At 48.6% G+C, this 24,695-nt stretch overlaps 1 protein-coding gene across 1 annotated transcript in view; it reads left to right on the top strand.

Moving 5' to 3' along the window:
- The first annotated feature begins 2,559 nt into the window (after positions 1–2,559).
- The window catches only part of FBXO32 (F-box protein 32), a 34,307-nt gene continuing 12,171 nt past the window's right edge, over positions 2,560–24,695 (top strand). Inside the window, exons 1-6 of the mRNA XM_082721768.1 lie at positions 2,560–3,158; positions 8,979–9,091; positions 9,970–10,019; positions 11,207–11,299; positions 22,962–23,055; positions 23,917–24,101. Of these exons, the coding sequence (XP_082577894.1) occupies positions 3,043–3,158; positions 8,979–9,091; positions 9,970–10,019; positions 11,207–11,299; positions 22,962–23,055; positions 23,917–24,101 (651 nt within the window). The 5' untranslated portion in view covers positions 2,560–3,042. The remainder of the gene's footprint in view (positions 3,159–8,978; positions 9,092–9,969; positions 10,020–11,206; positions 11,300–22,961; positions 23,056–23,916; positions 24,102–24,695) is intronic.

Raw genomic sequence — 24,695 nt, forward strand, 5'->3', positions numbered from 1 at the left:
CCGAGGCTTACTGAGATGAGTTCTTAGCCAAGGGGCGGGGGGTGGGGGGAGTGATTTCCTACTTAGGCTTGAATTTTAAAAGTTAAAAAAACTTTGACAAATTTTCGGCCACTCAACTCTTCGTAGCTACTGGCTATGTAACAAAAGACCACAGCAGTCTCAGTGGCATTAATAAACACTGATTTTTTTTTTTCCTAAAGTAGCTGTGGGGCAACTGGGGTGTCAGCTCTATGTGTCTTATCCTGGAACCAAGACTGGCGCAAAGGCTACCCATGGTATGTATATTCATGCCATGACATTCGCAGAGACACAAGAGGGCAAGACCAACCAGACAAGCGCACACACACATCCTCTGCTCACAACACGTCCACCAGCACCCCAATGACCAAAGCAAGTCATGTGGTCAAGTCCAATGTCAAGAATCAGAGAAGTTTAAGGGCGGCTGGGTGGCTTAGTCGGTTAAGTATCTGCCTTCAGTTCTCAGGTCATGATCCCAGGGTCCTGGGATGAAGCCCCACATTGGGGTCCCTGCTCAGCAGGGGAGTCTGCTTCTCCCTCTCGGCTCCTCCCCCTGCTTGTGAGCTCTCTCAAATAAATAAATACTCTTCTTAAAAAATCAAAGAAGTAGGAGGCCATGGGTCATGTGTGTAACATTACCAAAGAGGAGTAAAGAGCTAGTACCACCAATCCCATTTACAACACTCACTAAATAATCCTGAAAGGGAAGCATTAAGTCTCTATCTTTCTCCTGAAGCTCAAAAAAAAAAAACTGAGCCTCCAGATTTTAAGTCATTCATCCAGGTCAGATAAAAGTATGATGCTCTAGCAGAATGAGAACTCAAATCTCGCCTTCTGTGGTATCTAGAGTGATGTAGCTTGCCAACATGTAACTAACAGGCATCCGTAATAATCACACTCCTTAATGTTGCTCCCTTGCAGAAAACAGTTCTCTCCAACAAAGGCCAGACCCAACATTGTCCCATCTGTTAGCCTGATCATAGAGTTTATCATTTGTTTAGGACCTTCTGTAAGCTTTACTATCACCACACTAATAAATTATTTATGGTGGGAAACCTGAATCAAAATACTCTGGCTACTTGAAAACAGACTTTATAAAAACATCTCTTCCCCCCTCCAACATGCACCCTCCCAGGGCATGCACAACTTCTAAGCCTTAAAGATTGCACAGAGTCTGTGGAACAGAAGACGCTTGCAGTGGCTGCGAGGAAGGAATATGGAGGAATTCTTGAGCATGCAATTTGAACCTGAAGCCACTGCTTTGTGCAATTTAATCGCTCAATAGATCAGACTGTGAAGCATCATAGCTAGAAGTCAGGAAGGGCATGAAACTATCCTGGTGCAGCCTCCCACGGCCCCCCATTCATCTACACACTCAACAAATAGCGATGGAAGGTCTAGTTTTGGCCTGGCAAGGTGCTGGGCTGCCCGCTGAACAAGACCGACCAGCTCTCAAGGGGTTTACATTCTGCAGAGACGGATGGAGAGGGACGGATTGTTACAAACGGAAAGGAAAACTGAGCAGGCTAACTTCAGACTGTACTGAAGACTGTGAAGCAGCTAGCCATCCTGGGGAAGTCACTGGCTTAACTCATCTCTGGGGCCCTCTGCGCGCTCATCTGGAAAACCGCGTAGCTCCCCCACTGGCCGCCTGCCCCAGTTTAAGACGATTAGGTTAAGGAGCTAGTCTGTGAGGGTGTGGGCACCTGCGCCGGGGCAGGGCCTGCTCGCCGCACTTCCTTTAGTCCCCGTCGGTCGGGCGAAGGGGCTTTCTGCGTCCTTCTATCTGAACGCTCACCGGAGCCAAAACAAAACTCCTGGCCTGGTAGCTCCCGGAGAGACATTAACAGCCCCGAGGTTGCCGCGCCTCGGGAAGGAGAGGAGGGTGCAGAGGTTCCTCCAAACAAAAGCTCAGCCCCCGGCGCCTCGAACGTGCTCGCGACGGCGCAGTGCGCGGGCCGGCGACCCGGACGTGGGCGCTGCGCGCTCGGCTGCGCGCTCAGGGTGCCGAGAGTAGGATGGGGGACTGTCCCTGCTCTCCACTCCCACACCGCGAGCCTCAGATGCCGCCTGGCCTCCCTGTCCTTCTTCCTTTGCCACCCTCGGACCCGGGCTGGCAGCGGACCCGTTAACGACAGTTTGGGGGTTGGGTGGCGTAGGGGCTACGTCCCCTCCCCGCCTGACCGGAGTTGGGGGGAGCGGGTGCCCCTTCCGCCCCAGAGCTGGGTTGAGGCCAGGAGGCTGTCGTCCCCCTCCCCCAGCCCTGTGTCCGGCCGCGCCGTGCTGTCGCCCTCCACCCCCGCCACCCCACCCCGTTCCCCAAGGGCTGTTGTGATTGCGGGACTCGATGTGACAGCTCGGGGCTGGGGGGGAGGGGGTAATCCCTCCTCCCCACCCCCGCCCAGGAGTGACCCAGACGCCGCGCCGGCCTCCTTCCTGCACCTCGCCAGCCCCGCAGCCGCGGGAGGACGGGGCGCGGCTTCCCGAGAGCCGGGCCCGGCTCGCCCGGCGGCGGCAGCTGCTGCACCCTGGGGGCGGGGAGCGGGCGCTGGGGGGGCCTGGAGCGGAGCGGCGGCGGGAGCCCCGGCCTGGCAGCGCGGCTTCAAGTTTCCACCGGCGCGTGGTTGTGCAACCGCCAGAGGAGCGGGAGCCGCGGGCGCCTCGGAAAACAAGCCGAGCCCATAAACAAAGCCACGTGGGCTCGGGCGGGGGGGCCGGGCCAGGAGCAGGCGGCTCTTCCGGCAACAAAGGGCCGGAGCCAGCGGCCCGGGATAAATACTGCGGCCGCGCTGGCCACGCAGCACTCCAGCCGGCCCCGCGCGCCCTGCGACCCTCCCCAGCGCCGCGCCCTCTGCGAGCACAGGACCCGGCTCCGCAGCCCCGAGCCCTCCACGCCGCTTCCCTGCAGCCGCGCCCTCGCCGGCCTCGGCCCCCGGAGCACCCGCCTGGGGCGACAGTTCCCCGAGGCCGTCCAGCCGGTGCGGTCCATCAGTCCGTCGAGTCCGTCGCGTCGTGCCCGGTGCCATGCCATTCCTCGGGCAGGACTGGCGGTCCCCCGGGCAGAGCTGGGTGAAGACGGCCGACGGCTGGAAGCGCTTCCTGGATGAGAAGAGCGGCAGCTTCGTGAGCGACCTCAGCAGGTGGGTGGATCCGCCACCACCTTCCAGCCCAGCGAAACAGACCTGGGCTGATTTCGGGGGCGCGAGGCGGGTGAATGGGGGGGGGGGGGCAGGCCGGACTGGGACGGAGTAAGGAGGGAGCCCCGATCCGGGAGGTGGGGTGGAGGGTGGAATGGGCGGGAGTTGGGGGGAGTCGACCCCTTTCTGCAGAGGTCGCCAGAGCACGGGATTTGGGGAATCTGGTTTCTCTTGTTGTTCAAGGTCAGCGTCTCCGAGTGGGCACAACTCTTTACAGAACCCCGGTCCCCCTGAGAATCTGACGACAATCGCGGATCTTGTCCGCAAACGTTCAGACTTAAGCACACAACTTAAGGGGACCCCGGTCTTAAGGACACCAGTCGCGCAGGGTGCCTGTGCGGGGGCGCGGGCGAGTGGGCACTTTTCACCGCTGGGGCGGCGGGGCTCGGGGCACCCAAGGGAGGTGGGCACACGTCGGGTGACGCGATGGGACCTGGGACCAGCGCCTCCAGGCTCTTCCCACGCACAGGCGACCGCAGAGTGGGCAGGGAGGATGAGTAACCAGGAGGGGCGGCCAGATGGTCCCTGGGGCACCGGCGCTTGCGGGGCGGACTTGAGGAACCGGGGTAAAGACTTGCGGCTGCAGAGCTGCGGAGGAGGGAAGGGAGGCGGGACTGAAACCCACAAGACTTCTGCTTCTGAGAGGACGAAGCATTTGCACCTGTTTCCTCAGTGGCCCTTTCGGTCAGTTTCCTGGCGGAATAATTTCAAGTGACGGCTGTCCACTGCAGAAAGCCCACCTGAGCTCTGTCAGTCTGGTGGAAAAGCCGAGTTACCCTCAATCGCGTGCTCTGCCTGGTTAATAATAATGCAGGAGTGCTGTCTAATAAGCTAGACAGGTCTGGAATCTGTCAGTCCAGGATCTGAACAGTCGACTTCCAGATCCCCGCCATTTGACACAGGTGAGGAGGGCAATGAAAATGGGTCCCCAGGGGACCAGTGCAGCCCAGCCATCCTTGGGTGCCTTTTCTCTCAGCCTTTGGTTGAAACCACTGGCACCAGAGCCCTTAAATTGATTTTGGTAGAGAATTCTGTAACTGAATGGGGTTCCCATTTACCAAGATTTACCAGTGATTTATTTATTTATTTATTTTCTGAGCCCCTGGCACTCAATTTTAAGGAAACTATCAAGAAAGTATGGTTATTTTGATAGCTGGACCTCCAGACTGCCTCCCCCCCCCCCCCGCAAAGTGTCTGTGATTTGTGAAGTGTTAAAACTCCTTAGTCTTCAATGAAAAAAACAGAAAACCAGAAAGCATTTAATCCTGGGGAGAGATGAGAGCATGCGTAACTCTTATGTTAAAGACACTTTGAGGCAGTTCCTGTGCAATTTGGGGAGCAAATAAGAAATCTTATTTATGGAAAATCAGATAATTTACTTAGAGCAAAATAAAAAGACCAGTGGCTGTCACTGGACTCTTCCCTTTTAGGGATGCAAGTTACCAATGATGCCTAAATCATTCTCCCTAGACTAGAAGGTTCCTTCCTCCTCTTCCTAAGGAATGATCTGATAGTTTGGTACTTTATTTCTGTACAGCAGTTCTCAGTCTTTGTGGGGGGGGGGGCATCAAGGATCTGCTGAACGGTGTCCCCGTGGCTCCCCTACTTGTAATTGTAGGCTGCAGACCCCTGGGCTCACTCAGCAGGAGAGGATTCAAAGTCCAGAGCCTCTGGTTCCTATAAATAGTTACACTTTATCTGCTCCAGGAGATAAACTGCTCTCAATCCCCTTAGAAGCAAATAGTGTGCCTCTCTCGAGGTAGTATGGGAGACCAGAAGTTGGTTTCAACTTACCCAAGTTTAACTGAGGCCGGGATCAGGTAGCTTCACACCCTTCTGTCCCCTTCCTGAGCCTCTTTTCTTTCCTCCCATTCCCTGCCCTCTGAGCCAAAACTGTGGCACTGCTGAAGTTATCACAAATGGTGATCAATACACAGGTCCCGACCCCCTGTGGCTCTTGGATGAGTCAGAGTTTAGGAATCATGTGGTAGCTCCTAGCAAAGCAGCCGGCTGTTTGTTTGTGGAGTACTTTTTTTTTTTTCCTTCACCAATTGTAAACAATCCCTTCCCTACTTAGCCTGAGACGTCTGCCAACTTCTTAAAAGCAGTTGGCCTTCTGAGACCTAAGTTGGTAGTCTCAAATATCCCCACTGTTTTTAGCCTTGGTGATGTTTCTCTGTGATGTAAGGTTTGGGCCGAACCCCTGCCTACACAGGTGAAGTTGAATGCCTCTCCTGTTAGAAAACAAAAGGCAGACCCTTTCAAAAGGGGGAGGAAAGGCTAATTAAACAGAGAACTACAGAAGCAGGGTACACTTCTCTAGTTCCAAGTACCATCCCGTGAGCTGCCTGAAGAGGAGTCAGGAACGAAGGGCGCCTTTGGTGTGTTTTGACCTGGGGACAGTGTTTAGTGTCGACCACACTGTGTCTGCGCCACACACCTTCTCTGGACTCTGCTGGCCATTGTCTCTGTGTTCCAAGCCCCGTCCCTCTCCAACAGCAGAACAGTACTAAATCCATGCCAGCTAGGAGCCCCTTCTCACCAACAACCCCCTAGTTTCCCCCATCCCCAGGATGAGTCATCTCAGCAATGTGAGAGCCTCAGGCCACACTTCTCCAAGTGTCCAGTTCTGCACTGAAAACTCCCGCGTTGCTTTCCAGGATAGCTGAGGCTGAACCAGGAAGCAGGAAGTTGACCTTGGTACCCTGGATGAGTAGTGCAGGAGATAAAAATAATAGTTCAAATTTTTATGAGGGCTTACTGTGTGCTGGGAAGCCACTGGTCTGTGAGCTTCATATATTAAGCTGTTTGTTTGACCAGAACAATCTGGCTGCTAGCCAAGGGAGTTTGACCGTTTGGGTATGAAGGGGAGCAAACTAGCATAGAAATCTCACAGGCCTTACTCTACAGCTAAGCCCTTTGGGGCAGGCACTGGCTTTCTTAGATGGCCTGTTAATACAAACAAAATGAGAAATCGGCCTCTTTGTTCCCTTTCCTCCCTTTTTATCTCCTCTGCCCAAATGGTCTGAATTTTGAAATCTTTCCACCTTTTCGAAGGTTGTTCGTCGGTATCTTGGTTAAGTGCCTGTTGACAGTATAGGGCTGGGACGGGTCTTTTTTTTCTTATTCTAGGCCTGTGTCTATAAAAATCAAGATTAGTAAAAACGGACCACAAAATAGCAACTTTAGTGGATATTATTGAATTTAATGAAGAAAGTAGACTCTTTAAATAGTTTTGCTTAAAAAAAAAAAAAAATTAAATGTCATGGTTCCTAAATGGTCGTGGCTTTTCTTGTTAAAATTTTCAGTTGTAATTTTCCATTGGCTTTGCATTTCCTTGAAATGGATGAAATTGAACTCTCAAAATAGCCTCTAACTGAATAAATTATTGCTTGACAGAAAACCTATAAGCAGGCAACACAAATGAATCTCCTAGCCCTTCCTTCCAGGACCTACCTCTAGAGTCCAAAACCTAAAAACCAAGAGAAAAGTGCAGGCCTCGTCTTTGGTTGAAGTTTATCTACATTCAGTAGTGGGAGAGCATCCTCAATGATGTCAAATTCTGATTAAACTTAACTTTGAAAATGAGTCACTTGGGCTTAAAGCAGATTGTCATTTCAATAAGGAAGGCAGGTGCTCAAATTCCTTTGAGTAATGTTCTCAATTAGAAGAGAGTCAGAGAAACTATAAATATTTAAAATTTCTGGAGAATGGCCACAGTCGATGGTCCAGGCTCTGAAAACTTTCTGCTAAATCTCAAATGTGGGATTAAGAGAATAAGGCTGATTTATTTTATGGTTCTCTACAGGTGGAATTGAGGCTCTCAATTTTTGTTCAGAGTGCAGAAGTATGTTTTCTTTAAAAATAAGCCTTCATGTGGCCTTTTTACACACAAAGGCTCTCCCTTTGCTTTCTAAAGCTGTTTTTAGCTTTGGTATATCCTGGACCAGTCAAGTGAGCTTCCCTGTTTCCCTTCTCCTCAACTTTGATAGAAATTTCTTGTTGGCTTTAATGACTCACTGTGAAACTTAAAAATATCCTCTTTCGCCCCAATGAAAAGAAGAAGGCTGTAGCTCTTAGGAAACCCAGTAAATGGTATGACCATTAAACATGACCTTTATAGGGCAGATTAACAAATGATTATGCGGCTCAGGTCATGATCTCAGGGTCCTGGGATCGAGCCCCTCATCGGGCTCTCCACTCAGCAGGGAGTCTTCTCCCCAACCTCTGCCTGCCTCTCTGCCTACTTGTGATGTCTGTCTGTCAAATAAACAAATCAAATCTTTTTTTAAGATTTTTTTTTTTTTTTTATCTGACAGAGATCACAAGTAGGCAGAGAGGCAAGCAGAGAGAGGAGGAAGCAGGCTCCCTGCAGAGCAGAGAGCTCGATGTGGGGCTCGATCCCAGGACCCTGAGATCACGACCTGAGCCGAAGGCAGAGGCTTAACCCACTGAGCCACCCAGGTGCCCCTCAAATCTTTTTTTAAAAAATGATTATCCATCAAGCTCCTCCCCATGGGCCCAGAATATTGTTGGTGATGTCACATGTAAGCATTTATGTAGCAAGATACTTACAGAAGTGCTACCTAAGAGATTGATTTCAGCAACAGGATACTGGAAATTATTTTAAACCCTCTTTTCTCTTTTACTATTTACATAACGTCCGTGGAATGGAGAAGTGCAGGTGTGCCTCCTTTTACCCAATAGCCAAATGTCAGAAGATTTAAAGCAAATCCCCTTTTAAATTCAGCAAAGGGACTCAGAAAATTAAAGGACTCTGATATATTGGTGATAGAAGAAAAAGGCCCTAATTTATGTTTATCAGTGGGCATTAGAAATCCTGCCTCTTGCATCCATACCCATGGGGTTTGGAAGAGCTACTCACTCTTCCTCAGTATTTCTCTGGCATCCCTTCTGCAGAAACTCTTCAGAGACTCACTGCAATGTTACATGGTTTGTACTAGCCTAGAACTCAGCCTACCGATGGAAATATGCACCTGACCCCAAGTGAACCTGTGCGTCCTTCAGTGACCTGTGATGGGGGCAGTTCTGTCTTTTCAGCCCTTATAAACTTATGAGCTGTGAATTCAGCTGGTTTCATTTAGGACCCAAGGTCTTCACCCCACAGCATGATGCCTAGTGTTAGTCACAGAATTACATGAAACCTAAACAATTAGCACTGTACACAAAACATCGCCCAGAAATGGAGGGTATAAGTCCGATTTGGGCAAATGTGATCATGTTTCAGAGGCATGACAGAGCATGCTCGTTACAAGCCGCTTGGGCACACTTTCAATGGGTGGATTGTATGGTCTGCGAATTATATCTCCATAAAGCTGTTTTTTTAGAAAGCCGCTTAGGGTGGGTGCTTTTGCAAAATGCAGGCATTGTGGGACTACAGTGATACCAGTAATCCTCCCTCTCCCTCCTCCCCCTGCAGTCATCATTCTTGCTTAAAGTAATATTGTGGTGCCCAGCATTGCCCTTAGTTAAAGGGTACAGGGCTGTGTGTTGGACACAATGGCAGGCACTGTTGGAAATTGAAAAGACGCAGAAGCCCCCATTCCTGCCTTCACAGAGACGCAAGAATATTTCACCCCCAAAGAGGGAGGTCTGTGCCTGCACAGAGTTCTTTTCGTGGGGGTTTATTGTTTTGTTGGAAAAGATGTATGTTTGTGTTTTATAACCCAGCGAGTTATTTTTAGAAACAGCGCTTACTAGAGGATCACTGTCCCAGCTCATCCCCTGCTCTGTCATTCCTAGTTACTGCAACAAGGAAGTCTACAACAAGGAGAATCTTTTCAACAGCCTGAACTATGATGTTGCAGCCAAGAAGAGAAAGAAGGACATGCTGAATAGCAAAACCAAAACTCAGTGTAAGCCATTTGCTTTGAACTTGGAAGAAGGCTGTCTGAAGATCGCTAGGATGGGTTCTTTGCAGGGGGAGAAAGAAAATCAGACCCCAAATGTGAGACATCTGCTTGAATGTTGACGGTGACATTGACAGAGGTCCCTGGGGTCTCTGCAGTCCGAAAGCCGGCTGTGCGTGTTACAAGCAAGAGTGTGTTCCTTATAGACTTGTTTATAAGTCAGCGGGTAGTCGGGGTGTTTTTCTCCTGCTGGTCACTTACATCTGATGTAGTTAATTTAGTTACGATACAGGGATAGGGCCAGTTGAATCCATTCCAGCATGTGCTTTTATTTGACACTGAGCTTTGAGGCTTGGGATATAGATCTGTTTCTCCCTCTTTCCTTGCATAAATCCCATTACGTTTCAAAATGCCGTACATAAGAGTGTAAAGTTCTATTAGTAAGCGAGAACTACAGCTCTTCTGTTTAAGCCACCTGGACAACATGATTTCCTCATGTTACCTGCTTTATTTCCACTTTTTATGGCCTTGCCTAAGCTGTAGGCTTGGCACTTAAAACAAACTTGTCTTTGGATATTTAATTTTTTTCCCCCCAATTTGGAGCTTTGGTCCTCTAATAAGTCCGATGATCAAAGATGTGCAGTGCTTCAGACCAAGTGGGCCGTAACACCGGCACAAGTCTGCTGCAGAAATCAGGCATTTACATCTCTTAGATTATCTGTACAGTCTGTCTTTTTGTCAAAATGTTTGACCCATTGGATATGTGAAAAAAAAACAGGTTTAAAATTTGGGGCATGCTGCAAATTTTAAAGCTGGGGGGGTTGTTTTTATTTTTTTTTTAATTTTTTAACATTTTTATTTCTTTTTATTTATTGTCTCTGTAGATTTCCACCAAGAAAAATGGATCTATGTTCACAAAGGAAGTACTAAAGAGGTGAGCATCTGTCCATTTGTTAAAGAATATGCTTGGCTTTCAGCCTCTCCCAACTGGGTAGAGGGGGGAAGCCGGGCAAGAATATTACTTCAGGTCGCGGCCGTTGTCCTGGGTGCCGGTGATGGTGGCTGGCAGCCCGTCACCTAGCCGACCTTCAGAGTTTAGGGCTACAGAGTGAGAAGCAAAAGTCATTAAGTAGACTCTCAAATCACTCACTGAGATTATGTAAAATGCTTTATAAAGATTAATATACCCATCTCAAATGTATTGTTATAAAGTCCTGGCCTTTCCCCCAGAGCAGTGCCTCTGTTTTGTTCTGAGATCTCTTCAGACTCCAACTTTGTTAAGGTTTAGCCCTGGAAGGGCTCATGGCCAAACACGGCAGAAGTTTTTAACAAGAGTGTGCAGGGGACAAGACACTGTAATAAGTACATTCACATGACACTTTATAAAATCCTCTTATGTATATTTTCTCTCTGCACGGGCATCTGCTCCAATACCTAGGATACAACACAGTCTGGTAGAATGATAGAATCTCTCTCAGTGTCAGGGACCTTGGTGAAATGTACATCCCTGCCTGTTTGAGGCCCTGCTGGGGGTGGTGGGGGGAACAGGGACCTACCCACGACCACCCAGATCCTGGGAGCAGAGCTGGGGCGGAATCAGGGCTCTCTGCTCCCAGTTCCTTGTGTGTTCACAGGTAAAAGAGCAAAACTTCCTTTTGCTGCCTCATGAAGCCTTAAAAATGCTTCTGATGATCACAATGAGAAAAGCACTAAAGATCCGAGGCAGGGTAGCAGGCAGAGCTGAACCTGGGAAGTGTAGTTCCCCTCCCAGGAGACGTTACAGTGACCCGCTAGCATCGGGTCACCCATCATACATCCAGCTCCCAACCTTCCCTTGATAAGCAGCTACTGATGATCTCCCCATTCAAGTCTGTGCAAGGGCTCAAATGGTACAAATCTTGAAGAGAGGTGTGTAACGCATGAGTCACTGGCTAACGCAGCTGCTGGCTATGCCCCGCATGGTTGTGGCTCACAGGGGATTCCCAGAAAGAGCTGCTCATGGCACAGGAAAGCCACAGGTGGCCATGAGTTACCTAAGACCGGCATCCAGCCTGTCAGTAGAGTCCAGGGGGGAGGACTGTTCTGGAGAATGACCTCTGCACCCCCTATTTTCACATCCAGCGCCACGGATATTGCACTTTGGGGGAAGCTTTCAACAGGTTGGACTTCTCAACGGCCATTCTGGATTCCAGAAGGTTTAACTACGTCGTACGGGTAAGTCTCTGAAGGTTGCGAGTCTCGGCTGAATTGTCTTTTCAGGTTGTCTTGAGGTCATTATCTGCCCCGCCCCCCGCCCCTGCCCCAGCCAAATAGCTTCTTAGGACGCTGGGAATTTTGAGGAAAGCAGAAAACAAGCTTGTCCACCCCCTTCTCTCCAGATGGACTTCAAGTCCTTGTGTGGGTACCATTAGGGCATTCCTGAGATTGGCTCTGACAGACAGCAGTGGCCATGATGCTCATGTGAGCCACTCCCAGCCCCCATGGATAAATGGGGACACAGTGCAGGCAGCAACATGAGCCAGAGCAAATCCAGCAGAAAGCAACACCACGGCATGTTTTAAAAACCTTCCTTCCTCGGGTTGTTCTCACTGTCCTCCTCCCTGACCTGCTTGAGCGGACTCTAGGTGACCCCAAGGCAGTCGTGGTTTAGGCTACCAAACCAGATGAGTTCAAACACCCCAGTGCTTCCTACCCATGACTCCCTTCCATCCTATGGGAGGACGTATTCAGTCTCGTGTTCACCAAAGCTTGAAACTACCTGTTTGGGTCACTTGCTTTCCATTTGAAACCGTATGTTGGGGGGGGGGGGCGGCGCAGTTAATGAGTTTTGGCAAAATATTCATGATGAATGGAGTAAAGCACATGAGCCTAGCCATGCCCCTCAAGTCCGTGATTCTTTTTAACTGGTTCATTGTTGTTGCTTCCCCCGCTCTTTGGTCTCTGGTGCATTTCTGTCCGTGGTTCAACCAGGGAGGTCGCGGCTCAGATGTTTTAGGCTCAGAAGCAGGAGAGAATTTACTCACAAGGGGTGTTGATTGGTTGGGTTTTCATTCTTTCTCCTGGGTTGTGCTGTTCCATGCTGGGTCACTGAGTCAGATGATAGCCACGGCTCAGCCAGAGTGATGACATCAAGCCCCCATGAGGCCTGGGTCATTCACCTGTCATCTGGGCAGATACAGGCCTGGCTGTCCCAGCGGACCTGATACCCAGGCCTCCTTGGAGTTCAGAAGCTCTGAGCTGAGCCTGTGACCACATGAGCAGGTCTGTCTGCTCTCAGCTGAGCCTTTATTGCCATCCAAAAGGGATGAACATGAGAGACCTTCTGGATGAAATGTCTGTGTCATTCAGTGTGACTCTGCCGCTCCAGGGAGATCACTGTGGCCTGCAACCCGGCCCAGGCTGGCTGGAGAGAGGCCCAGCAAGAGCTGGAAACTCTGTTACTAAGAATATGAATAGTTTCCATGTTCTAGGTGTCAGGGGAGGACACCCAGTTCTGATGTCTTAATTACAAACGGATCAGCAAAACGGTCCGGTTTTAGATAGTTCTCCTTCCTACCTGTTTTTCCTTTCCCAAGAAATAAAGCAAAGGGACAAGACTACAGTAGCCAAAAATCTATTTCCGTATAATTCTGTACATTCACCTTTATCCTTCCATGCACCCTACGTAGTGGAGGGACTTTGCCGATCCGTTTAAACAAATGGAAACACTGCAAGGTAAAATGACCTGCTCAAGGTTACGGAGCTGTGTAAGCAACAAAATTGGAATGGAAACCGAGTCTGTCTTCGAGTCCACACTCTCCACTGTACAGTGGGTCATCTGTAAGCAGAGGATGGAAAAGTACAATGGTCTGAAGTCAAGCTATTTCAGGCCCTATTTTCTGCCTATTTCAGCCTCCCTAAGCCTCCTCTGCCCCTTCTGTAAGGATTTATAACCACCTCACAGGGTGGCTGTCCACTCAGTAATGTATTTTCTATGGAGATACCCTGCAAACCAGAACCTGTTATTCAGGGTCAGCTACAATATTTATTACTACCTACTAACCGAAATTATTAATTCTCCCTAATACGCCTTTTCAGGCCAGCTGATAAATGTTTTTCTCCTTAAAAAAAAGGGGGGGGAAATCTTGCACTTGATAAAGACCCAGGATAGAGAACTTGTATCTCGTAGTATCTAATTGTAAACTAGGAGCACTTTTCTGTAAATAATGTTTAAGTCAGAGAAACTGCTACATGCTTTTGGAGTTGTCAGGTTCAGCGGTAGTGGAAAAATGTTTCTATTTTGGAAAGAACCATCTTTTTTTCCCTTTCACTGTTCAAGTCCTCTATAATTTGAGAAATAATGTTATTTTTATAAAGAGCTTAAAACATTTTAATGATAGGCACTGCATTTTGAGGGTTTTCTACTAAGCAACTTTATGCACATCTCATATATTCTTCTTATCCTTAAACCAACTTTGCAGAGTAGCTTGCCAATATGTCCCCGCCCCCTCCCCACTCGCCCAGCATCTGACTACTTCTACCTAATGGCTTCCTAATACAGTACTACAGTGACTCCTTAGTTCCAGTGAATGACTGAACCAGCTTCAAAAGCCTTTAAAAATTTTTTTAAAAATATTTTTAAAATTTTTTTAATTTCTTTAAGGCCAAGTACATTTTTAAAAAATGGGTTGTGTTCATGCTGGCTGTCATCTTCAAAAACAGACCATGCAGAGGAAATAAAAGAGATGGCTAACACCCCTATTGCAAGATTTCATCATTTTTACCAGTAAATATGAAAATTTTATGGAATTTTTTTAAAATCAAAAATTTTTAACATAAACTGGAGAGGTTTTCATACAGCATCTGTACCTTATTTCAATAGGCTTCAGGTTCTACTCACTGTCTTCACCCTCTTCCCTACACACACCTGATGGCTCAAATACAATATAACTGTGGGTTTTAAAGAGGATTTAAACCCTTTAGAGGCAAGGACTTACCCATTTATGAAAGGTCGTTTTAAAAAATTGGTTTACACCATGCCTCAAGGCCAACACAGCTTGGAGCTGGCGAGGATTCCAGGGGCTGGGCTGGTGGTGGGCTTGGCACTTGGTCACCAGGAGGAGGAGAAAGCTGATTAACGCAGTCAGGGCACAGCGCGCGGCCAGTAGGGAAAACAGGTCTCCAGTAAACCAGGAGAGGACTTTGGAGACCACACACTGACTCCTGGCTCTCTGACATGAGCCTGCGATGGCCCACTGGTTCTCATTTGAACTGACTGTCCATTAGAATCGCCTGCAACGCCTGTTGGTCTACAGACGCCCACCTCTAAAGCATCCGATTTAATGAGCTGAAGGTGATACCCACACATTGCTTCTTAAATTTATCCTTCAAGTGATCCCTGTGTTTTCAAGTTTGAGAACCAGCTCAAAAAACTCCCGGGAGCCCAAATGCCCTAGTTTGCACGCAGTGTTTTCAAACAAGAGACAGGGAGGCTCAAAAGAAGAGAGGATTTTAATGCTTTAATGCCAGGATGGCCTCTGACCTGGTCTCCCAGCTCGCTCTCGCTCGCTCTCTCTCGCTCTTTTGGCTCTTGATGCCCCCTCCAGACCAGCAAGGTCCTGGAGAACCCTGAGGGCCACCTCCTGACTGGAATGAACGGACCCACAGGTGTTAGCAGATCAGAAAAGGATAAGCAAACGCTTGTAACCCCACTCTCTGGCCCTCTGCAGCAAAAAAGAACATCCCAAGCGAAACCCAGGCACATTCTTACTTCTTTTCTGCATTACCACCCTAAGATCATTTGAACGTTTCCAGCAAGTTACTGCATTCCTACCACCCCTAAAAGTCTCTTCCAAAAACATGTTTTAGTTTAAGTTGACTGGCGGTTTGGCCAACAAAAGGCTGAAATATGGCACTGTGACTCAAATTCAAACCCAATGCCTTAAATTAAGGACGTGCTGTTGCCAACCCCCTGGTGGGTCGTGATGTGCCTGACAAGCCCCGCCCCTTCACCGGGTTCCTTGGCCGCAGTGACCTTGGTTTAATTTTGCACTGCCCTAGACCCGGCGCCTTCCTTGGGTGAAGGGTGGCCCCTGCCACCTGGGTCTTAAAACCAGGGGTTCTTTTTCCCCTGGGGCAGAGCAGCTGGGATAGAGGGAAAGAGGCTTGTCACCCAGACACAGCAAAGTCAAAAGAACAGAGCCATTGTGAGCCTACTTGAAAGTGACTTGCAGAAATGATTGGGAATTAACATTTGAGGGCCCAAGGTGGGGATTAGGTTGCCAGTGCTACCAGAGAAAGTCTGTGTCTTAGAACTCCTGGGTTTCCCATTATATGTTAATTAAAAAAAAAAAAAAAAAAGAATTCCTGGCTTTCTGTCATAATAAGCATTTAGGCTTTGCATAACAGATCCTGCAATATCTGGGTACCCACAGAAGTGGGGAACACTCACAGACACAGGGGTATGCCCAGACAAGTGGAGAGCACCTGTGAAAATGAGGGGGATGGCCAGGAGCCCAGCATAGTGGTATTTTGGACCATTGACCCCAAACAATGTCAGGATGTACTCCCCACATATGTGTGTTCATAAATTCATCTGTGACTCACCTACCTATTAAAGGTACTAATAATGGTATCTGCCCCGTCATGTTGCCCAGAGAGTTACAACTTGATTTAAATCCTTTCCAACAGTGCCTGGTACAGGGTAAGAACTCAAGGAGAATCTCTTGTTGCCATTAATATCCTCATCTGTCGGGTCCTGATTACAGGCATTAGAAAACACACACACAGGAAGATGATTGAAATAAGAGAGATTAAAGATGAAATGGAGAGCTTGATGTTTTCTGGTTTTTCTGCCTGCTTTCCTCTCCCATCCCACTGTGGAGACCGCAGGATCAAATTATTTTTTCTTAAGGGCTCCGAATCTAAACCTTATCCCACTAGAGGCCCAGAAATAGATTTTATACAAAAATTCAGTCTAGTTTCTAGGATAAGTCAGGGACTTACTATGAGGGGGATGGGGTGATATCATAAATTAGACAGGTCAGCTGACTTTTTGAATACCAATCAGCAGATTTTTCTCCCATTCAAGGAGGTAAGTTCCTGAGAGCATTTGGTGCTGTACTCTAAGTGCTCCAGTTCAGGGTAAAAACAGGGTTTTTTTCCCAGTATCTGTAAGCTAGGACCACAAGTGACGGAGGCTCTCCAAATAGCGAGGAGTTGACAGCTCCCTCCTGCTAGATCCCCAGAGATCACTGGCTCCTCCCAGTGACTGCTTTCCCATTCCTACACAGGGATTTCTGGATGCAACCCATAACATTGACCCAGTATTGCCAAAGCCACTTGAGAGTCAGTGAACACGTGGCCCCCGTTTGTCAGGAGCTTCCGGGCTACTCTGGGGGGACAAGGTTCCACCACTGAGATGAAAATGGGGTTTCGGTCCTGTGTAGGAGAGTGGACGAAGGCGATATTGGAGACAGCTTCTTGGAAGAGGTAGAACCCGAGACTGAAGAACCAGCCTCCTTCCTTGTAGGATGGCCAGGACTCGGCGAGGTAGAGAGGCGAATGGCAGGCTTTGCGGCACAAGTGGCAGGAGCAGAAATCTGGAGACGGGAAAGAACGGGACGGGGCGGGGGGCGGGGGGGCAGATGGACCAGAGACCGAGGGCGGTGTGACATCCAGCCTCATGGAATCCCAGGGTGGAGGGGACGATGCTGGAGCAGACAGGAAGCCCAGTCGCAGCAGGAACATGGAGGCAAACAGAGCCGCTCCGACTGCTGCAACGGCGAGCAGGGCACCGTTACAACTTCAAAAATACCTGGGACAGATAGAAGACAGGCGAGTTTCTCTCCAGGGAGAATACAATTAATTTGTATAAACTTGGCCCTCCTTCTTAGGATTTTAACGCCCTCAGTTAGAGAGATGTTTCCCTTGCAAATAATATTTACTCGATCTTGACGTGCCTGAAGATTATTCATGCCGCTGAAATGTTCGCTCTTCCAACCTGTCAGTGTTCAAGCTCAAAGTCAGGACAAAACTTTCCAGGTTTTTAATCGCTGTTGTCCACTGAATAAATAAGTGTCCTGAAAGGACAAGGCACTTGGTACAAGCGGAGGCAGCGCCTGACGTAACCAAGGGTTTCTTCCAGAAGACCAAAAGCTTCCTGGAGGCACCCAGCTTTGGTACGGAGCAGTGAGAACTGCAGGCTTCTGCCGCTCTGGCCTACCTTTGATAGCCCAGAGGCATGCTTCTCCATCAGACCTACAGCTCAAACGTCAGGGTGCACTGTCCTAGGACATGGAAGAATTTAGAGATAAATTCTGTTCTTAACCATGTTCTATGCAGGACAGAGGATGCTTTGAGCACCAGCCTATGATTAACCTCCAGGTGGTTTTGTCTTAAGGGGGCAGGCCAGCTACTGCTTCTGCGCAGTGTCCCTCTAGATCTCGGCTGCTTGCCTCCCTGGAAGGTGTCCGGGATATGTATGCACCATACGTGAATTAACTCCTGAAACATCAGTCTGGGACCAGATCCCGTATGACTCCCAGCTTCACAGTCCAGACCATCTGCCATTGACCGTGATCTGCCTCATCTGGAGAGGCGGGACTTGGGTAAACTCTTGTCCAGGTCTCTTGCAGCTACAGCATACATGCGTTGCAAGACAGATGTATTAGAAAACAGGTGTCAGTCATCCACCTACCATGTGCCAGACTGGGGGTAGAGTGGGTGGGAACAAAACAAGCCTTGCTGTCTTGAGGCTCAGATCCCAATTAGAGCATCCTTGAAGGAGGAAACAAGATCATTTCAGAGATGTGTAAGTGGAACAGGGAGACCAGACGGTTCCCGGAGAGGACGGTCCGAGCAGGTGACCTCCAGACTGAGGCCTGAGAGGTGGGTCGAAGCCAGCACAGGAAGACATGACAAAGGCAGAGGCTGGGGGGGGGGGGGGGCCGGCCTGCGCCGGCCAGTGCAGGGAACCCAGGACAGGAGGCGCAGCTAGAGCAGAATGGGTCGGGGAAGTGTGGTGCAGAGGGACACTGGAGAAAGGGCACCGGCCAGTCACGGAAAGGAGTTTAGATTCTTCTGGATGTGAAAAGGGGAGCCGCTTGAGGGCTTCAGGCAGAGAAGTGACGGGAGCTCCTGTGTTCTGTAAGTACTAATGCTCTGATGAAATGAAGAGGAGAGAAGAGAGGGGAAACCTCTTTCTGCAGCGAAGTGAGAAAGGAGGAAGTCTGTCTTGTGCCCAGTCGTGGTCCACACACCACTTCAGACCGTGCTGGGATCCGCCCTGAGGTTTGCTATGTGATATTGCTTGCAACTTGGTTTTTCTCCTACTCAATGTCTCCAAAACCAGCATGAGCCAAAGCTGAAGGGCAGGATGTGGTTTCTGCCTGCGGTGACCGGCATCCCTTCCTCTCGTAGCCCAGAACCTTTCCTGTGACGGCACAACTAGTCTCTGCACATCGGGCCGGGTACCCAGGCTGCCCACGCGGCAGTGATACCGTGGAATTCGGGGCTGGGGGGCCAGCGGCTGAGAGCCCTCCTGCCCCTCGTCCTCCTCCTCTTGACCCTCCCCCCACGAACACGGCTGCAAATTACTGGCACCTGGGCTCAGATCTGCCCAGCAGAAAAGAAACCGCTTTTCCCAACAAGACATTTTCCTCTGCTCTCTTGTGGCTGGAGGCAAAGAATCCAGTTGGCTACGTCCTTTTCATAAATAAACAGCTAGAGAGAGTCCTGCTCCCCTAGCACACAGCTCTCAGAAGTAAAAGGAATCGATTCTGTCATTTTTACCGCTAGATCTACATAAAACTACCTGCCCATTCGGGGCCTGCAGAGTTCTACTTCCGTGGAAAGTAGACCTAAGTGGCTCACGGAAAGCAACTGCCCCGTCCCAGTCGTGTTAGTAACACTTTCTGGGGATTTTCTCTCCCTTCCTGGTAAAAGCTGATCACCTGTCATGATGTCCTATTAATAGGGAATTTCTAGACTCTTGTCTCCCAGAACATCGTAATACGTGACATTGCTACTAGTTTTAAAGTTTGGCCCTAGGTGCCCGTTTGATTGACCCTGAAAAGCTGAAGCCCTTAAGTCCTCAAAATATTTATCCTCTGTTAAGACACAAATGGGCACGAGTCCTGGCTCTCCCACTTAGGACTGCTAGTGTGACTTGAGGTACTTGACTTCTCTGAGCCACAGTGTCCTCTCTTATCAGGTAGAGAACCCAACCCTTGGCTCACCGTGGAAGACTAAACAAGGTCAGATCATACATGTGAAGTTCTTAGTGCTGATGCGTAGTGACCCTGATATGTAGTGACCCCCGTTACTGTTAGCAAAATAAGACCTCGTGGTAAATGCAATGTAAGACATGAAATGTAGCAACATTAATTCTCACCAACAGATAGCGAGCTATTAAATGTATCACCAACATAATAAAAATGACAGAAAGGAATATTAAAATTTGAAACCATTTAAGCATTTGGTTGACAATGAATAAAACTGAAATATAGAGATTCTAAAGATCTTTAAACCAGGTGTACTTTACTGATTGACTATGCCCTCCTTAGCAGTGATTTTACCTAGTAATAGTCTTGCATTATGATAAAAAACTAATGATAATAATGAGTATATTCTTTGTGCCAGACACTGTTGTGAATGTTTTATGAACACAGATCTTCACTGCAACTCTAAAGTGGATGCTATTATTATGCATATTTTACAGATGGGGGAACTGAAGCAGGAAGTTTAGTTCTGAAACCCTCCTAAACTCTATTTATACACACACACACATAGATATTTCTTAAATTTTATGATATATCTATGATATATATTAAATTTATATATATCACAGATACAGATATATATCAGAAGTTGATAAACTATGGCCCAAGGACCAAGTCTGGCCCTCCACGTGTTTTTGTAAATAAAGTTTTATTGGAACACAGCCACATCTACTCATTTACATACTGCCTAAGGCTGCTTTTGCTCTACCACTGCTGAGCTAAGTAGGTGAGTACTTGGGACAAAGAGCATATGGCCCACAAAGTCCAAAATATTGACTATGTGGCTCTTCACAGAAAGTTCACTAAACCTTGATAGCAGCTATAAACTTCACTGAAAGACTCGGGTCTGGAAGAGGACAAAATAATATCTTAATAATGCCTTGTATTTGGAATTTAGAGTGGGTTTTCACATATTTATCTCTGTAATTCTAACAATCGTGTGAAGTGGGTAATCTTTTTATTTCCATCTTTGAAATGAAGTAACTAGGGTTTTGAGAGGTTAACTGACTTACACCGGCGACTAGACCATAAACGCCATGAGTCTAGCCATCACATGTCTTTATGGCCATAGCCACGTCACCAACGCTAGGGCAGAGTGGACACTCAGAAAACACTTGCTAATGGGAGAGAGTGGTAAAGGTCACCCGGCTAGAGAAGCTGGGTCTCCTCCACGGTTTCTTCTCCCGACCCCACCACTCCCTGGTGGTGGAAGGAGGAACTTTTCTCTTGAGATAGGGCTAAACACAGGGTGCTTGACACGTCCTTCTGCTGTCAGTTGAGAAATTTTTGCTGCTGCATTCCTCCTTCTGCTTAGTCAAACATCATCTCAATCAGAAAGGGCTTTTTGTTTTCCCTCAAATGCATAGTCATAGCCTGGAGAGTTTTCTGTCCTTGTGATTGGTGCATTTTTAGACAAGATTAACACTGACGCCTTCAAGAGATGGTAGTCACGTGGAAGCTGGGTTTTGGACGGATTTCAGGCAGAGAGCTGCCCGCCCTCCTCCCATTCCACGGTGAGTCACAGCTCCCAGCTAACTGCCCTTCGGAGAGGGACTCAGGGCTTTTGTTTTCTTTCATCTTGCCTCATGCTGGTCATGTGAGGCGCGGGGTATTATTAGACCATCGGGTTGGCCTTCTGAATCTGGTTGTTGTTGGTCCGGGAGATAAACGAAAGTTCTGGCTGGTCCCTCCGTGCCATTTGTCACTCCTCTCTTGCCTGTCACGTGCTGGTTGGTGACAGAGCTGCACCAGACAAGCAGAGGTCATCCAGTGTGGTCAATGCCTGTGGATGTGGCCTCTACAGATGGACAGACTTCTTGCCTCTCTTTGTGGGTCCTGGGTCAGCTCCTGGCTTCCAGCGCTGGATCGCCAGTACGAATCCTAACCAGCCAGCCTCAGCCTGGCCTCAGCTCCCTCTCCCAGTGTGTGGGAGAGATACAGAAGCCAGGCCGGGAGAGGTTTCGGGGTGTTTTGTTTGGGGTTTGTTTTGGTTTTGGTTTTTTGGTTTTTTGGTTTGTTTTGTTTTTTCCTGAGAGTAAAATTATGTTCAGGAAATTAAAAGTCTCTATGTGGTTTGACAGGCTCCTAAGGGGCTTCAGGAGGACAGAAGTTTTTAGACAAATGGAAGCAGAGGTTCTTTGAATTGCTTAGGGCTTTGATCCAAAAGTTTTAGTTCTCCTCTGTAGCCCGATTTTTGGAAAGTCACTTTGGTAGTTCCCTCAGCCTTGAGTCCAGTGGCCCAGCACAATGTCACGCTCGGTGTTTACTGACCTAAAGTGGAGCTGGGCGGGGGCCTGGCCAGTGGATGAAACTCCCTTGCAAAGTTTCCTGGGAGCAGAAATTCAAACTCTGAGGTAAAGGAGTGGTCTTGGTTCTAAGTCTTCGGCTAGCTAGTTTTAGTTGGGGGCCCGCTGGGCTCTGGTAAAATTGTTTTCACTTCACATCAACCTCTTTTGTTTGATGACTCTGTGAAAGCATGAAGTGTATTGAGGTGGTCTCATCTGAGTCCTCCCACTGCGCAAAATTGGTGAGACTTAGTCGCTTGAGCCTCACTTTGCTCAGCTGTTAAATGGGCTGATTACCTGATCTCCAAGACATCCTTCCAATCTTAAGTTTCATTTTTCGTCAGAATTTATGATAGATTTTTTTTTTAAATATTACCACATCTGTAAATAATTTTGTTACCAAATAAAAATCAAACTAAGGATGCAACAACTTAAGTTATTACCTTTCTTTCTTTTTGTTTGGCGATAAATGGGGTAGTGGGATTAGGACACACACCTTCAACAAACCAACCAACCTTGATTTTCCTAATCCATACCAGGCACTATGCTTTTGGGGCAGTTCCTCATTCAAATCTCTCAGCAGTCCTGGGGCCTCTGAGTATGATTAGCACAGATGAAGAAATGGGGGCACCAAGAAATTTAGTAACTTGCCCATAGTCCCAGAGGATCCTAGTCTCTCAGTAGAAATGTGTGTGTGTGTGTGTGTGTGTGTGTGTGTGTGTGTGTGTATACTATACAACCCTGAATTCCTCTCTCTCCCTGTGACCAGCCTCTTTCTAAAGGAAGATTAAGTAAGTGCAGTAGGAGATTCTAATTAACAAACGTTTGTACTGAACACGGCCTGAGCAGGAGATTTCTGGAGAAGGCTGGCCCCTTCCTTGGAAAGCACACATCTTGCTGACCGTGAGCTTTCACGTACCTTGAGAACAGTTGGTACCAGTGGGGAAGAAGTTCAAGGAGGGGTAGAAGGACTCCTGCTGGGAGTGATTGTGGAGAACTCAAACATTTGCCAGTCACAGTCGGCTTTGTTCCCTTCTGAGTCCCTCAGCTTCCCTTGCTGAAGTAGGACAAGCAGAATGAATTCACCCTGGCTGAAGCCAAACTCTTTATATTTAAAAGAAAAAGGGAATTAAACATTCAGTCTGATTCCTGGGTTTTGAATTACCCCCATTTGTCTTCCACTGTGAGCATCTGCTTTTTATTCTCCTGCGGGCCTGCTGTTTCTGTCTCCCTGTTGGTCCGTATCTCCGCGTCATGTGACTCAAAAGCAAAGATTAGAGGAGAAAAATGTCTCTGTGTTCTAAGCCTGGCAACTTCTATTTTTACCCACAGCTGTTGGAACTGATAGCAAAGTCACAGCTTACGTCCCTGAGCGGCATCGCCCAAAAGAACTTCATGAACATTTTGGAGAAAGTGGTACTGAAAGGTGAGCTTTGCCCCACCCCACTCCCCCATGCCCGCCACCTCGCTCCCCTTTTTATAGAGATGGGGATGGGCGGGTGGATTTTCCAATCGAGCAGACCTGTCCTGAGATTTAAGGAAGGGTGAGTGGATGGACGTGAATGACTCCAGATGCATTTCAGGGATGCCAAATTCCAGTTCAGAGAGGAGTGTCACTGGTGTTCAGGACAAAGGGGAGAGACCGTCCCCTGCCACCCTTTCATCAGGAGCACCCATTCGCCCTGCTGTACGCCTCTCACACTTCTCAGTGTGGGCACATGTCCCAAGCTTGGCTACCAAGCCTCTGGATTCCAAATTCCTGGAAAATTGAGCTATGCACAAGGCAGAATAGGTTCACAGACTCTTAGATCTAGAAGCAACTTTCGATCTTTGGCTCATCCGAGTCCCTGTGCATGCAGGGAAACTGAGGCCCATAAGAAAGAGTAATTTATCTCTAATCCCACAAAGACTCAGGCAGACAGCATCAGAGCTCACATTCCTGACTGCTGACCAGCTACGCAGGACATCACTGCTGGGCCAAAGGAACTGCCCTCAGATCAGGTGAGCCAGTTGGCCCTGGGGAAACAGTGAAGAGAGAAAGAGGCTTTGTCAGAAAGTAGGGAGAAGAGAACAAAGAGGGGCCTAGATGATGGGAAACTCTACCCAGTAACCTCAAGTGTCGAAGCTTGGCCAAGTGGCGAATAAATAACAGCGAGAAAGAAAACCACATCCCCAGAGGCCATACCCACGTGACAGGAGCAGAACAGAGGAGAAAAAAGGCCCGCACCCCAAATGTATGGTGTCCCCATTATCATGACTGCTCATGCTTTGTTCTCCCCCACTCAAGTCCTCGAAGACCAGCAGAACATCAGGCTCATCAGGGAGCTGCTGCAGACCCTCTACACGTCCTTGTGCACGCTGGTGCAGAGAGTCGGCAAGTCTGTGCTGGTCGGGAACATCAACATGTGGGTATACCGGATGGAGACGATTCTGCACTGGCAGCAGCAGCTGAACAGTATCCAAATCACCCGGGTAAGCAGCAACGCCCGCCTCCCTCCGGCCGTAAGGACTTCCGCCGCTGCCTCCCCCGAGAGGCTGGGCGGCCTCCCAGGACTTTGTAGATCTTCCCTGGTGGAGGAAAAGAGTGTGGACTGTCCCCATCCGATGCCCTCTCCCGGGTGCCAAGAGTGGGCTGGGAATTCCCAATACGGGGGGGGGGGGTGTCAAAGGCTGCGGATTGCAGCAGCGTGGCAGGAAAGTTGGAAGCCTGGATTTGGGGAGGGGCAGCGTGCATCGCTCGTTTTTCCCATTTCTTCCCGAAGGACGTGTGCTTCACAGCTGCAGGGACGCTGCCTTGAATACGACAGAGCTGGGACGGCCATGGCTTGGAAGGCCGCCACCAATCTTTGCAAATTCTAGTTCCAGTGATTAAGAATTACGACAAGGAAGCCTTAGGTTCCAGACTGTGAACATTACATGTATGGGAAGAAAAGAGCAATTCTCACTCAAAGTGGAAAATATCCCGAGAGGCTCTCCTATTTTCAGCAGTGTCTTTTGGCTTTTAGAAGCTATCCTGGCCCTCAGCTCTTAATGCTTTTAATAGTGAGCAGGAGGACGGAGGCCCAC

This window comes from Mustela nivalis (genome assembly GCF_964662115.1).
Source record: "Mustela nivalis genome assembly, chromosome: 2".
NCBI lineage: Eukaryota > Metazoa > Chordata > Mammalia > Carnivora > Mustelidae > Mustela > Mustela nivalis.